At 36.5% G+C, this 16,192-nt stretch overlaps 1 protein-coding gene across 3 annotated transcripts in view; it reads left to right on the plus strand.

The window, feature by feature from the left end:
- Positions 1-369, plus strand: part of AEBP2 (AE binding protein 2) — a 67,751-nt gene extending 67,382 nt beyond the window's left edge. For all 3 annotated transcript variants that reach the window (XM_069489995.1, XM_069489996.1, XM_069489997.1), the window contains one exon: positions 99-369. In XM_069489995.1, the coding sequence (XP_069346096.1) occupies positions 99-144 (46 nt within the window). In that variant the 3' untranslated portion in view covers positions 145-369. The remainder of the gene's footprint in view (positions 1-98) is intronic.
- The last annotated feature ends 15,823 nt before the right edge of the window (positions 370-16,192 follow it).

Genomic DNA, 16,192 nt, shown 5'->3' on the forward strand with positions numbered 1-16,192 from the left:
ATTAAGAAATATTTAGACAATGAAAATTATCAAGAGATAATTTACCTTTCAATTATGATAAATAGATGTGATTGGTTGCCATTTGTGTTCTTTTGCAGAACTCTGATAAGAAAAGTGTTCAATTTGTATTTAAGCAAACAGTGAACGACATTTGCAATCAACTAAAAATTCGTCTATCGAATTAGGGCTGAAAATTACTGTTAAAGAGTGTTGCAGTATGTCTGGTGGCTCCCTTTTCAGGACTAGGGCTTTCTCATGGAGTACAGTATGTTAATATTTACCTATATAACTAATCTGTTAACGGTTTTTGAAAAACCTCTCTTTCAAATTATTTGAATAATCTTCGTATTTTCATTTAACCTATATGACTCTAATTTTTTTTCTGAGGGAAGCATTTGGTTTTTTAGTTGTTTTTTCTTAATGTAAGAAAAATTGTATTTTTTTTAAAAGTATCTTCAAACTGAATCCTTTATGCACCAAAGTTGGTTTTGAAAAGGAAAATAAAATCACTTTCTTGCTTGGTAAGCAAGAAGCCATATGGAGTTTTTTTAACTTACAGAAATGGAAATATGTGTTAACTTGTTAGTATTGTATCAAACAAATGTTGCATAGAGATAATAGAACATTGCTTGTAAATAATTCAGCAGATTTGTAATATATTTTTATATTTTGAAAATGTACTGTAGATGTTTTTCTAGAGGCATGAAAGTTAAATGTATATATTATGGTAGAAATAATATTGAAGGATATTGTAATTCACTAGTGCTGCCAGAGGAATTGTTAATAAAGCACCTTCTTTAACAATAAATGTCTTTTGCAGACTTAAGGGACTATGTACTACTGTTAATATCTATAAGAACAAAACACATTGAACATCCTTCCAGAAAGTCTTTGAGGGAGGACCTATACTCATAATAGAATTATGGCACTCATTTCTGACAGTGATCGTGAAATCAATTATTTCCTTACTGTTGGAAGGACATATTGTAAAGTATGTGGTTATATGCAGTCAAACTGCAGAAAATACTCCTGATTGAGGAGTTTTCACTTTACTACAGTGATATAAAAACCAGCAGTTTTTACACTAAATTTTTTAAATAAAGAATAGACAAAAATATAAAATTAAAACCTTTGGTTCCAAAATGGGAAAGGTTCCGTGATGCATAAATCATTTCTCATTTGCTTTAAAAAATGAAAAAAATAAAAACTATAGGAGGCTTTATTCATTAACAATGGGGTAAAAGAGCTATGTACATGAAATGAGTCTTATAAAATTAAGTGAAGTGCAAATAAAAGCACTGTTACTATAAGACATTCTGGAATGGTTGTTTAATAAGGGTATTATTCATATGATCTGTAGCAAATGTGATTTATTTTTAAAAAGAAAAGAAAAGCAGTGTGTTTTCTTACTATTTTTTTGTTTTCTTTTGCTTAAGCACTTCATCATTTGCTTTATTCTGTATCTGCGAAGTAATCTGCAATCTTCTTTGTTCTTTTTAAAATTTGATTTGTTATAAAATTGCCAAATAGAAGTGTTTCAGATATATAGTTTGTACTTGTATTTTTATTTTATTGCCTCATGTTCTTGTAAGTCATTATTAATTGACCGATGATTGTAGACCTTGCTTGAGTATTTTTTCTAATAAAACAAAGCAAATCACATTTAGCTTCAAGTAACAATTCAATTAAGTTTTAAAATGACATCTGAAACTATTCATCTAATATTTTCTTTAGGGCACAGTGAATAAATTCATTTTTTCATTGTGTAGAAATACTTAGATGTCAATACCAAATTTCATGACTATTGATTCACCTCTGAGTATTCACTTATCATCCTTTTGCTGCTTATCTGATTTTGATACTATTGGTTTGATACTATTGATTAACACACCAAAAAGAACATGTAACTAAAATGAGCTAGTTTTATAACTTGTATGTATACATATACACACATTCAATTGTGATTGGGAAATAAGTATGAAAATTTTAATTTGTGATGTTCATTTATTAATGTCTACCCATCTATACTGTTTCTCCTACCCTGGAATATGGTATATTTTTAATATGACAATTGAAATCATCAGTCTCTTATTCTTAATTTATGTATAGTTCAACATTACACAAACTATAGCCCACAGACATACCATTTATATGTTGTTGTGATTGCTTTCTCTGCAAGTGGCAGAATTGAGTAGAGAGGCCTTACGGCCTGCAAGCCCAAAATATTTACTACAGGTTGAGCATCCCTAATCCAAAAATCCGAAATGTCCCAAAGCCAAAACTTTTTTTTTCATTTTTTGTTTTTTAGTTTTAGAGACAGGGTCTTGCTCTGTTGCCCAGGCTGGTCTCGAAGTTCAAACCTCAAGTGATCCTCCCACCTCAGCGTCCTGAGTAGCTGGGATCACAAACATGAGCCACTGTGCCTGGCACAAAGTTTTTTGAGCACTGACATGAGGCCACAAATGGGAAATTCCACACCTGACCTGATGTGACAGGTTATAGTCAAAACTTTGTTTCATGCACAAAATTATTAAAAATATTGTGTAAAATTACTTTCAGCCTATGTGTATAGGTTTATACGAAACATAAATGAATTCTGTGTTTAGACTGGGTCTCATCCCCAAGATATCTCATTATATACATATAAATGTTCCAAAATCTCTAAAACTATCCAAAATCCAAAATACTTCTAGTCCCATGCACTTCAGATAAGGGATACTCAACCTGTATCTGGTCCTTTAAGAAAAAGTTTGCCGATCCTTTGTCTACTTGGTAAAATTTTTTGAGAAATAAACAGACCATACAATTTGCATTTTAATATGATTATGTTGATCTTGGTAATAAACCAGTACATTAAGTTTCAGTGAAAACTGTTTAATATACTTTACAGTAAATATTGCCATATTAGGTACCTGCAACAAATGGTGGTTTTGGGAAACTTTTACATTGGATTTCTTAATAGTTATTAATAGTCTGCTGTTTTCACCATTTGTGTTTTTGTATTTTGTTTTATTAAACAGGACTAAATGAGATTTTGTAAATTAGATTATGTTTAAACCATAAGGCACATCTGCTTTATCTAAAAGAATCTTAAAGTGGAAAATATTGTAAAACTTAAAGTTGTTTATTTTTCTAATAAACTTACTTTTTCATATATAAATTTTTCCTAAAATGGACACATATTACTTCTGAATTTCAGATGAAAGGAAATTAAAATGGACAGTAATTATCTCTCAGTGCATATTTTAAGATTTGTTTTACTCATTGAAAGCTTTGATAATCATGTCAATAAACCTTTGGCTTTAAAGCTTTTTTCTCTTTTACACATTAATAAAATGTTTTAAATATACAAATACTTTTAAAAAGATAGAATTTGCCACAGTTGTTTTTAAAGCATTTTTTATTGTTTGCTCTTTGAATTCTTTTCTTAATTAATGGTTAACAAAAATGTTAGATTTTGAATAAAATATAAAAATGGGGAAATATGAAGTATTAAAAATACTTGGTGGGACTTTCTTTAAGTCACAAGTTAAAAAAAAAAAAAAGCCAAAGCCTTTAATACACCTGTATGAATTCTCTAAAAGGAAAATTCTTAGTTTATGTAGATTATTAATACAAAAATTGTTGTGCTTATCTGTATAATAAGTCCTGGAGGTGCAGACCTACAAAGAGAAGCTGTTTATAAAGAAGTAAAAATCGTATGTCATTTGAAATTTTTTTTTTTGAAAGAGTGGTACATTTTGGGAGTTTTAGTTAAGAATATTCTAAAAAATACAGAATATATTTTATAAAAGGATAAACATTTTGTTGGAAAATTTCCTGTGTGCATATTTCTTTTTTTAATTCTTAAGGAATCCTGTGACCTGGTGTAGGACATTTTGCAATTCCAATACTACAGCTTTAATATTAAGTTTGCTGGTTTTTGTTTTAATAGAATAGAATATTTTTTTATTTCTAATGGTCATGAGGCTCTGTAGCTTTAAAATGTAACAAAATGTGTTTTCACTTTGTATCTTTTAAATATTTACATAGCCTAATTTCTTGAATCAAGTTTGCATGATATATGTAACCGATGGTTCTGTTAATCTGAAAATCATAAAGGACTTGTAAGCAGGTTAGAGCAGGAATTTCAACCCAGATTTTTCCCCTCCCAGGTTAGCATTCTTGCCACTATACCAAACTGCCCCTCACATTGTGAGAGCATGAATGTACATTGTAGCGCCACTATAAAGTTGTACTTAGTGTTTCTGCCCTAGCCAGTCCCTGGCGTGATCATATATGCCATGAGATAGTCTCTCAAATCTTTGTTGAGTGAGTATTATGGATGAGTACTTGTTATGGTAAAATATTTTGGAGAATTACGGAGATAAAACACTAGTAGGGTTGAAGTTACCTGGCTTAAGCCACATTCTATGAAAGAAATCTTTGCATAAGAACCTTTTCAAGTGAACCATGCCTCAGTTTGTATAGACATTATCAACATAAAGGATTATTGGTGTTATATCTTTACATATTCAGTTGTAATCATTTTAATGTCATTAGAAATACTTGGGTTTGTTAGAGCCCTTTTTAATAAAATAATAAGACCTTAGGTTATGATACAAATAACATTTTTAAGTAACACTGTTTTCAAGGGGTTATTCAGTATTTGGTTTCTCTATTTGAATGTTTTGTCTTGCTTCCAGAGCACTGCCCCCTTCAGAGGATTTTTTTTTCCACTTCTGTATTTATATGCTTGTGCTAAACCTACATTTTATAAATCTTACAAATTTACTATGAAATTGTCATGGATTTATATGTTTCTGTTAAAACTTCCACAGATTTATATTTGGATGCCTAATGGGTCTTGTGTGTGCATAAGATTATTACATTTTGGGGTCTTTTTCTTCTCAGAAAAGCATAAAGTTTTGGGGGGACAGTGTATAGATACGAGTTTACTCTTGAGAGCTGAGCCCAGTGCAAGTAGTTGAGTATAGACATCACTGAGCATTGCAGGAGAATGGGTCATAAGGTGCCTAGCTGTGTCCTCCTGAATTTCATAAATTAAAGGGTAGCCTCGTTGGTTATCTTTTTAATGCCTGCATAATAAATGTCAGTGTTAGTACAAGTTAACTTATTTAAGTTTCTCTGTCTATTCTGTCCATATATGTCCTCCCCCAAATCACCTGAAAGATCTGATTTGGTTTTTAAATGTAATTTGAGAATAGTCAGTAGTTGTTTCAAATTTTGTCCTATTAATAGTGTTTTCTAAAATTACTTTTTTATTAAGTTATAATTGCCAATTTACTGTTCCACAGTCAGTTCTATGGTTTCACCTTTTTTATTCGAGACATTTACATAAATGTTTCTTGGTACATGACACATTGGCAGTGTCATGTACCATCAGTTATTTAACCATCCTGTTGGTTGACGAGATTGTTTACTGCAGATTTTATGTCATAAAAGTAATATAGCAGCATCCCTGAAGACATACTTTGAACAATATTTGTATGGTATAATTTCCTAGAAGACACTTAGCTGGCTTAAAGAGTTGTGAATTGTGTCCATTTTAAGTTTTGGTATTGCCAAAATGTTTTCCTAAAGGTAGTATCAACATAAACTCTCATCAGCTGGGTATAAATACTCTTTTTCCCCACACCATATAAATACATAAATACTATTCTTTAAATTTTGGTCAGCCTAAGGTAGAAAAGTGATAGGCTAATTTTTTTTTTTTTGAGACAGAGTCTCTCTCTGTTGCCCTGGCAAGAGGAGTGCTGTGGCATCAGCCTAGCTCACAGCAACCTCAAACTCCTGGGCTCAAGTGATCCTTCTGCCTCAGCCTCCCGAGTAGCCGGGACTACAGGCACGTGCCACCATTCCCGGCTAATTTTTTCTATATATTTTTAGTTGTCCAGCTAATTTTTTTCTATTTTTAGTAGAGACAGGGTCTCTTGCTCAGGCTGGTCTCGAACCCCTGACCTTGAGCGATCCTCCCGCCTCAGCCTCCCAGAGTGCTAGGATTACAGGCGTGAGCCACCATGCCCCGCCAGTGATACACTATTAATAGTTAAAAGTATGGAGTTCAGAAAAAACAAAACAAAAAGAAATAGTTAAAAGTATGGACTACCTGGGTTTAATTCTCAGTTGAACTGAAAATGCTTTGTGATTTTGGCCAACTTACAGTTAAGCTTTCTCTACCTATATTTTAATTTGTTAAACCAGTGCAGCATTATCACTTACCTAGTAGGTATGCTTTGAGGTAATGAGCCATATGATCATTTTATTGAAATAGCGTGGCTTAAAGAGTGCAATCTCAATCTTTATGTCTTTGCTTGGAATCCCAATACCCACTATGGATATGGTCTATTTTTGTCATTGAAAGAAATCTCATGCAGGTTTCTTAGTTTTTCTGATTATTCTTGAGCGATGAAAAGCCCTCCAATCATTTGAAGTCCAAAAAATCTCAATTTTAACATTATTAGTTTTAGTATCTTTTAATCCATTTAAGTTATACAATTAGATGAGTTTTTTTTTGTTTGTTTGTTTTAGGTTGCAAAGTCCAAGATCAATAATTAGATGAGTTTTGAAAGATGTGTATGTAATCACCAACACAGTCAAGATACAAAACATTTCCATTAGTCCATCCTTTTCATCCTCAGCCCCTGGCAAACACGCATCTACTCTGTGTCACCATAGGTTGGTGTGCATTTTCTAGAATTTTATATAAATGGAATCATACAGTATATACTGTTTTGTGTCTGGTTTCTTTCAGTATAAATGACTTTGAAGTGCATCACTAAATATTGCAAAATATGTACATTTTCTCCTTACCTAGTAATACTGAATATATTTTTTCTGTATTTTTTGGCTATTTATATTTGAATTTAGGTATTGGAGACACTAAAAATTATCTGAACTCTTGACTTCAGATTACTCTTTAAGATTTGCTAAATAAAGACTTCTGGATTGTGGTTAGACAGCATTGAAGACTGACTGAAGGCTGTCTTAAAAAATGAATTACTAACTGTTAGTTTCATAATTTGTCAGTTTTTAAGGTAGTTGTGTGGCTTAGGATGGAGGTCTTTATAGTCCCATATACTAGAAATGTTAGATCAAGTATTTTTAGGAAAGAAACTTGCTGTTGCACAACCAGTGTCATGAAGTTAACTTTTAGTCTACAAAATTAATAAAAATCATAACAGAAGAAAAATCATATAGATCTTAGAAATAGAATTAAAGACTTTCCAAAAAGGTGATTCTCAGACTTGACCCAAATGGAACAAAGTGAAATGTACATAGAAAACGTACTCATTCAGTATCAAGCACCTGCGAAGTGCAATGTACTGCTCTAAATGCAGATCGGGCAGTGAACAAAAACATTCTTGATCTCATGAACCCCAGAATTTGTGTGCATGAGGATAAATTTGTAAAATTATGTAGTGTGTCATGTGTAAATGATACAAAGAAAAATGTGGAAGGAGGGAGGGGAGTGAATTTGTGATGCAATTGTAAGTAGAGTAGTTGGTAAGGCCTTACTGAGCAAAGCCTGAAGGAACTGAGTGAGAATCTGTATGGTGTATGGGTATCTGAGGTAAGGGAATTCTCAGTGAACAGCAAGTATAAAAAGACCCTTGAGGCAAGAGCATTTTTTGCTTGCCTCATTAAAATATGCATTAGGTTCTTATACTGTCCAAGCATGATCCCAGGTGCTGGAGATGCTGCATTGAACAAAACATTAAGAAATAATTCCAGCTTTTAGCTTAACATTTCATAGTGCTTGGTGGACTATAAGGCTGAGGTTGATATGAAAAGACTTTGTGTTTTAGGCAGTGGAAAATCTTTGGAGGGTTTTGAGTCAAGAAAAGTTATGATCTGAATTATGTTTTGAAAGAGTTACTGTGACTATGAAGAATTAGCTATATTAGAGCAAAGGCAGAAGCAGGAAGAGCAGTTAAAAGGCTATTTAAAAATCTGGCTTGAACCAGAATGGCTGGTGGTAATTAATGGTTGGTTTTGCTGTGCACCTAAAACTGCTCTGAAAAATAAAGTCTATTTTTAAAAAAATGTGGTTGGAATTCTCTTGAAGGTAGATTTGTTGATAGTTTAGATGTAGTATGAGAGAGTGTCAGGGTTGACTCCTGGGTTTTTGGCTTAAACTACTGGTGGGATAGAAGTGATACGGAAAACTACAACGTGGAGAAGGTTTGGGGAGGAGTGAATTTAGGAATTAAGCTTTGAATGTTTTATACTTGAGATGCTTCTTAGATATCCACGTGGGGGTGTCATGAGTTAGGGATTTATAGTGCAGATGATAACAAGTAGAAGACTGAGGGTATATTTTACATTTTTAAAAAAATCTATGTTAAACATTAATAAAGGTAAGTTTATCATTTCGTCTCCAGTGAAGAGTTCATAAACTGCTTGTGAGTCTGGGCCTGAGGCGAGAGAAGGACCCTGGGCACTTTTTGAATAAGCAGCGGGGATTCAACCTAAAACCTAGTGGAAATATTCTTTGTGATCAGCTTACGAACTGCCAAATGGTGCTGGTAAAGAATGATTGGTTCAATTACTGGCGATTGAAAGTTTAGGAACAGAAAAACAACTGCTTACCCTTTATTTCCTGTATAACAAACATCCTTTTAAATCAGTCATCCTAAATTCTTTCAGTGATAATGTAGGATAAGTAAGTCATACCATTATCACTTAGAATAAGAGGGCATTTATCAAACACCAAGTGTCAGAGTCTTCTGACTACGTAAGATACATTAACTCATTTAATCAACTTGAAAACTCTGTTGTCCCCACTTTATGGTGGAGGAAACAAGCATGGAGAGGTAAAGTAACATTCCCGAGATCACACTGGGAAAAATCTCTTGGAGAAGTTTCGAATGATATCCCAGAGGAAGTGACTTTTCATGATGTAGGACGAGGTGAAATTTGCCAGAAGAAATATCATTTGCAAAAAAAGACAGTTTACTACAATTTTGTAAATATTTAGTACCCAGCATGTTCTTGGTACTTGAAATGGAAATGAGTAAGTTGCTGACACTTTACAGATTTGAGCATAGGGAGAGCGTAGTGACTTGAGTTCGATTTCTGTGCAGTGTGAAGTGCCACATGGGAGGTGTGCCCGGGCTCCTCTCAGAGGAGAGCTCCAAGAGTTACCTTCCAGAAAGTACATGGGACTTAGTGATGGAGAATGGAGGAGAAGATGGAGTAGTTTAAGACGGGGATCTCTGTGCTGCAGAGGGGACCAGCCTTGTGTGTGGGAGAGTGGTGGGAGGTTAAGTCTGAAGAGGTAGGGAGGACCAGCAGTTGAGGGCCTTGTCTTCCATGCCTCAAAGCATGGGCTTTATGTGAAAGATTTATAGGGAACCACTGAAGGTTCTATTAAGGGATCAGATTTGTTTTGATGATGTGCTAGGAGATCGTTGATGGGAGGACTAGTTAGTCCAAAGGCTGCTGGTCTGCCTTGTTCTCCATTGAGGGGAAAACATGAAAAGTTTTCAAAAACGTTTTAAGTTTTACCGAAAGGTAGTTTTTTTCAAGATTTAAAAATATTAGAATTCATTACTGGGGAAATGTTTCTTATTTTACAGTTCTTAATCAGATCTGTTATCTATTACATCAGACTTCCTTTGAGGTAAGGTAAGGGGACTAGCTTACTACCTTACTCATGTAGGCACTGAGCTTTCTAGCTATGTGCTGGTCTGGTTGTGCAACTACATGTTTTCTTTTTATGTGGGATGTGGAAGTCCTAGAATAACTGTAATAAGTTGCCATTTTTCTTTTTTTTTTTTTAACTCTTCATTCAGTGAAAAAATTGCCCATTTTTTCATTGTGAGAAGTAAAACATCAAAAAAATCCCTGAAGCACTAAAAAAAAAAAAAGTCTTTATGGTATGTCATATTCAAACTGGCATACAAGTCCAGCCTACATGTATTTCCAAATTGGGGAAAAATAGCCTTGTTATCATGGGACCAAGCCAAAATTATTTTTTCCTTCCAGCATTATGTCTTATTTTGTGACATTGTGCAAATGATGTAGGAACTTGGCAACAAAGGGCATATTTCCTGAAATAGAAAATGACATTTGGCATGGAAAGGTTAGTTGATATTTATTGTTTATAAGGAAATTTGAACATGAGACATGTATTCCAAGCAGATTTAACAAATATCAAATAATTGAAATTTTATCTTCTTTGCCAGGAAAAAAATGGGGAGGGGAAGTAAAATACAAAAGTGAATCCTAGTAACACATATGTGTGTACTAAGCATTTCCTATGGCTGGGAATGTGTATTAGCAGGTTTGCCTTGGATGCTTTTCTATGAAGATTGGAGATTGAGGCACTTCTAGAAGCCACTTTCTGGAATTGTTTCATCCATCCTTTGGAGAACATATAAAACTGTTGGTTTGATCTCTTACCTTTTTATTCCACCTCCCCATTCAAAAAGCTTTCATAATATAGCAAGATAACATTTCTAAAAAACTAATAAAAATAAGGAAAAATTTAAAAGACAGGAAATCACAGCTGGGGTGATTTCCATAAAGTGCATACTCTTAAACTTTGTACATCTATTAGAGGTTGGCTATAAACTCATCAGCTTTAAATCAATTCATGAAGGAGTGAAAATGTTGCAAGATTCATGGCACTTATAACTGGCTATTAAGCATTTAGAATTAGCTGGACAGTGGGCTAGGTGAATTTGCATATCCTTCACATTTAATCCTTGCAGTTTATGTATGACACGTGGGTTTTACTTTTTATTTATTTTTTTGAGACAGGATCTTGCTCTGTCACTCAGGATGGAGTGCAGTGGCCTGATCATAGTTCACTGTAACCTTCAGTTCAAACGGTCCTCCCGCCTCAGCTTCCCCAGTAACTAGGACCATGAGCATGAGCCACCATGCCTGGTTGATTTTTTTTTTTTAAGGTCTCGCTTTGTTGTGGGGGCTAGCCTAGAACCCCTGGCCTCGAGCTATACTCCCTCCTTGGCCTCCCAGAGTGCTGGGATTATAGCCGGGAGCCACTGTGCCCAGTTTTGTAGATGAGTTACTCAGGTAACTTGTGCAAGACCATACATACAGCAAGAGGCTGAGCCTGAGTTCGAACCAGTTCTGCTTGATGGAAAAACTCAGAGATCTTACTAGTGTGCCATTTTGTTATGTGGTTAGTTATTTGAATATATTTTACAAGACTGTGTTAAAAGAATAAGCATCTTTAAAAGAAAAAATCAGTGTCACAGACACCAAGTTTGCTCGTCTCTCTGCTTACATGCTTCTAAACTTTCCAGTTACTATGCAACTGATTGTCTAGGGATTGAAATTACCTTTATGACAAACAGCAAGATAAATACATTGCAAAATCATTACAAATATTTTACCTTCACCTTTTCCTTATCTCATACTTTATGTAGATCTGAGTTTCTGACCTATATAATTTTCTTTCTCTCTGAGGAACTTCTTTTAATCTTTTTTGCAAGGCAAGTCTACTGGCAATAAATTCCCTCAATATTTGCTTGACTGCCAGTAATATATAAGGAACAAAAAAAAAAAGAAAAAAATTTGCTTGAGAAAGTCTTTATTTCTCTGTAATTTTTGAAGGATAATTTCACAGAATACAGGATTCTGGGTTGCTTGGTTTCCCCTCCCTCCCTTCAACACTTGTAATATTTCACCCCACTCTTTTCTTGCTTGCATGTTTTCTGAGAAGTCTGATGTTACTCTTATCCTTGGTGCTCTGTAATAGGTGTTTTTTTTCTCTAGCTTCTTTCAAGATTTTTCTTTTACCTTGAGTTTCTGCAGTGTGAATATGATATGCCTAGTTGCAAATTTTTGACATTTATCCTGCTAGGTGTTCTCTGACCTTCCTGGATCTGTGGCTTGGTATCTGACATTAATTTTAGAAATTCTGAGTCACTTTTTCCAATATTTTTTCTGTTCCCATTCTCTTCTTTTGATATTCCCATTCCATGTATATTGTACCTTTTAAAATTGTTCTCTACTTCTTGGATATTTTTAGGGTTTTTTTCTTTTCTTGTTTTTTGGTTTTTTCTCTTTTCAGTTTTGGTAGTTTCTGTTGACATATCCTCAAGCTCAGAGATTCTTTCCTCACCCATCCAAGGCATTCTTTATTTTTGTTACAATATTTTTTCATTTCTAGCATTTCTTTTTTTTAATTAATTTTTTTTTTTTTTTTTTTTTTTGGAGACAGAGTCTCACTCTATTCCCCGGGGTAGAGTGCCGTGGCATCAGCCTAGCTCACAGCAACCTCAAACTCCTGGGCTCAAGTGATCCTTCTGCCTCAGCCTCCCGAGTAGCTGGGACTACAGGCATGCGCCACAATGCCCAGCTAATTTCTTGTATATATTTTAGTTGTCCAGCTAATTTCTTTCGTTCTATTTTTAGTAGAGACAGGGTCTTGCTCTTGCTTAGGCTGGTCTCGAACTCCTGAACTCAAACGATCCACCCGCTTCGGCCTCCCAGTGTGCTAGGATTACAGGCGTGAGCCACCACTCGGGCCTAGCATTTCTTTTTGATTCTTCTTTAGAATTTCCATCTCTTTGATTATGTGACCCAGCTTTTCTTGCATACTGTCTACTTTTCCCATTAGAGCCCTTAGCATATTAATCACAATGATTTTAAATTCTTGGTCTTATAATTCCAACATCCTGTCATATATATATATATATATATATATTTCTTTCTTTCTTTCTTTTTTTTTTTTTTTTTTGGAGACAGGGTCTCGCTCTGTTGCCCAAAGTGCAGTGGCATCATCATAGCTCATTGCAACTTCAATCTCCTTGGGCCTCAGTCTCTGAAAGTGCTGGCATTATAGGCATGAGCCACCACACTGGGCTCATCCTGCCATATTTGAGTCTAGTTCTGATGCTTGTTCTGTCTCTTAAAAATTTGTGTTTTTTGCCTTTTAGTATGCCTTGTAATTTTTTGTTGAAAGGTGGACATGATGTATTGGGTGAAAGGAACTGTGGTAAATAGGCCTTTATTAATGTGGTAAGGTGTGGGAGCATAATCATAGTCTTATGGTTAAGTCTCAGCATCTTAGTGAGCTTGTGCCCTTGTGAAGAGCTATGACCTCCACAAGTGCTTCTCAGTGTTTTCCCCCTTTTAGTTGGGACAGGATGGCTAGAAGGGGCTGGGGGTGGATATTTCCATTTTCCCACCTACAGGACCTCTCCCAAGCTCTGATAAAACCCCAGTAGGTTAGGCTCAGGTTAAATAGTTTCCCTTAAAAAAAAGCTTCCCCTGAGGGCAGGCCTTGTTAAGAAGGACTCTGGGTGTATTTCAGAATGGCTTCTTTTCCCTTCCCCCTGCTGAAAGTGTGTAGGAATTTTTTTGACCTTCAGAGTGAGACCCTGATAGAATTCCTGGTGGTAAAACTCACAAAAGTTTGAGACGTCCCCTGCGACTGCGCCCCTTGGAGTTTTTAACTTTCAGATTTGTCTACATTGAGCCTCAGCAATTTGTCATTTACAGTTTTGGTTTTCCTACCTCGGGTACTGGTTCCCGCAGAGGTTCGTTTCTCTTTGTGGGTTGCGGCTTCTAGAAGGTGATTCTCTGCATTCACCTGTTTGTCTTCAATTTTGGGGCAGTGATTTGCCCTGTGACCTGAATTCTCTCGTGGTTCTAAGAAGAACTCTTGATTTGCAGTTCTGTTTCTTTTTAGGTTGGATTAATGACTTCCAAGCTCCTCACATGCTGGACTGGAAACTGGAAGTTCAAACTGTTAGAAATCAATAGTAATCTGCTACCATCCATTGCTGTGGCTTTGTTAGTGTAAATGAGAGTTAAGCATTCACAGGATCAGAGATGTATTTTCAGACTGTATGTTACGCAATTTATATCAGCTTGAATAAGCATTCTCACACAAAATTAAAGTGCACTATTGCTGTTTTTATGATTTTGAAGTTTTTTTCCCCTCTTCACTATGTTCAAAATACAGGAACTGAAATGAAGAATAAGGAGGAATCAAAGAAGGAAAAAAGGAATCAAATCATCTTAGGTAGTTTGAGCTGCTATAAGAAAGTACCATAGACAGGGTGGCTTATAAACAACAGAAATTTATTTCTCACAGTTCTGTAGCTGGAACTCTGAGATCAGGGTGCCAGCATGGTTGGGTTCTGGTGAGGGTCCATCTTCCAGGCTGCAGACTGTCTTCTCGTTGCAATCTCACATAGTGGAAAAACTGTGAGGACTTCACTCATGATGTAATTACCTCCCAACGGCCCGCCTTTCAATACTGTCACATTGTGCATTAGAATTTCAACATATGAATTTCGAGGGACACAGTCTATAATCTGTCCCTGTCTCCCCCCCCCCCATTCACGTTCTTGTGTGCAAAATACATTAATTCCACGTCAACAACCTCAAAAATCTTAATTTGTTCTGGCATCGACTCTAAAGTCTAAAATCCAAAGTCTCATCTAAATAAGGTATGGGTGAGATTCAAGGTCTGATTCATCCTGAGGCAAATTCTCCATCTGTGAACCTGTGAACCCCAACAAGCTATGTGTTTCCAAAATACAATAGTGAGACAGGCGTAGGATAGACATTCGCATTCCAAAACGGAGAAATAGGAAAGACGGAAGGGGTGACAGGTCCCAAGTTAAGTTCCAACTGTAGTAGAGTAAATTCCATTAAACCTTAAATCTTCAGCATTCTCTTTAGCTCAATGCTCCACCTTCCAGACACACAGGTGGTGGTCCCACCTTCTTTTTTTTTTTATTGAGACAGAGTCTCACTCTGTTGCCCAGGCTAGAGCGCTGTGGTGTCAGCCTCGCTCACAGCAACCTCAAACTCCTGGGCTCAAGCAATCCTCCTGCCTCAGCCTCCCGAGTAGCTGGGACTACAGGCATGTGCCACCATGCCCGGCTAATTTTTTCTATATATTTTTAGTTGTCCAGCTAGTTTCTTTCTATTTTTAGTAGAGATGGGGTCTTGCTCTTGCTCAGGCTGGTCTTGAACTCCTGAGCTCAAACAATCCGCCCACCTCGGCCTCCCAGAGTGCTAGGATTACAGGCGTGAGCCACCGCGCCGGGCCTGGTCCCACCTTCTGAACCTACTGGGCCAGATGTCTCACTTTCTGGACCCATTGCAGTGGGTCAACCACGCAGCTTGGCACGGCACTGCCCACTCTGGCTGGCTGTGGTGGCCCCACCTGTGCCATGTCCCCACCCCCAGGGCTCCGCTGGGTGTTGGTCTTGCCCTTTGGAATAACATGAATTTCAATTCACTGTGTTAATTTGGAGGGGGTCACATTAAGTCCATAACACAAATGAAGACCAAGAAAATTCACTAATTCGATACATACTGAAATCCTACTATGTGCCATGTTCTGGGGTTACAGCAATGAATAGAACAAAAGGCCCTGCTCTCGGGGTACTTACACTCTAGTGGCAACGTAAAGGACAAGACTATAAACCAATAAATATATGAAGTCAGTGATAGAAGCTGTGAATAAAACAAGTGAGGGGCTAGAAAGGTGGGGTGCTATTTTAGCAAGCGGCGTTAGGGATTCTCTGTGAGGTGGCAAGTTTGAGCAGGCACCTGAACAGCATGAAGCAAAACAGTGTGAGGACACGTGGAAGAAGCGTGTCCTAGGCAGACGGTGCAAGTGCAAAGGCCTGAGGTGGGAGTGGGCCGGCTGGCGGTGGGGCACAGCGTGAAGCACTGGGTTCGTGAAACTTTTCTGTGAAACTTTTTCTGTAACAATAGTAAATTTGGGGGGCGGGGACTGCTATAAAGGCTTTGTGACAACTACTTGTCTCTGTCGTAGTGGGAAAGCAGCCATAGATGTTACCTAGACAAATGGACATGGTGTTCCAGGAAAACTTACATGTACAAAACAGGCAGTGGACCGGATTTGGCACATTGGCCAGTTAGCTGCCTGCTGACGTAGGTCTCACAAACCACTGGAAAGCACTTTGGGATTTTATTCTAAATGTGATCGGAGTCCTTGGAGGGTTATAAACAGGTGAGTGAGGGGATAGGACTGATCTTCAAAGGGTTACGGGTTGCTTTGTGGGGGACAGAATGTATTCTCCACACAAGTGGAAGCAGGGAAAGCTATTTGGGGTTTCATATGAGTCTGGCAAAAGGTCCTGGTGGCTTGAACTGAGGTAGGAGCGATGGAGTTGGCAAGAAGAGGTAATATTAGATGTATTAGAGATGAAGAGTGTGTGTGTGTGTG

Source organism: Eulemur rufifrons, chromosome 16 (assembly GCF_041146395.1).
Source record: "Eulemur rufifrons isolate Redbay chromosome 16, OSU_ERuf_1, whole genome shotgun sequence".
Classification (NCBI taxonomy): Eukaryota; Metazoa; Chordata; class Mammalia; order Primates; family Lemuridae; genus Eulemur; species Eulemur rufifrons.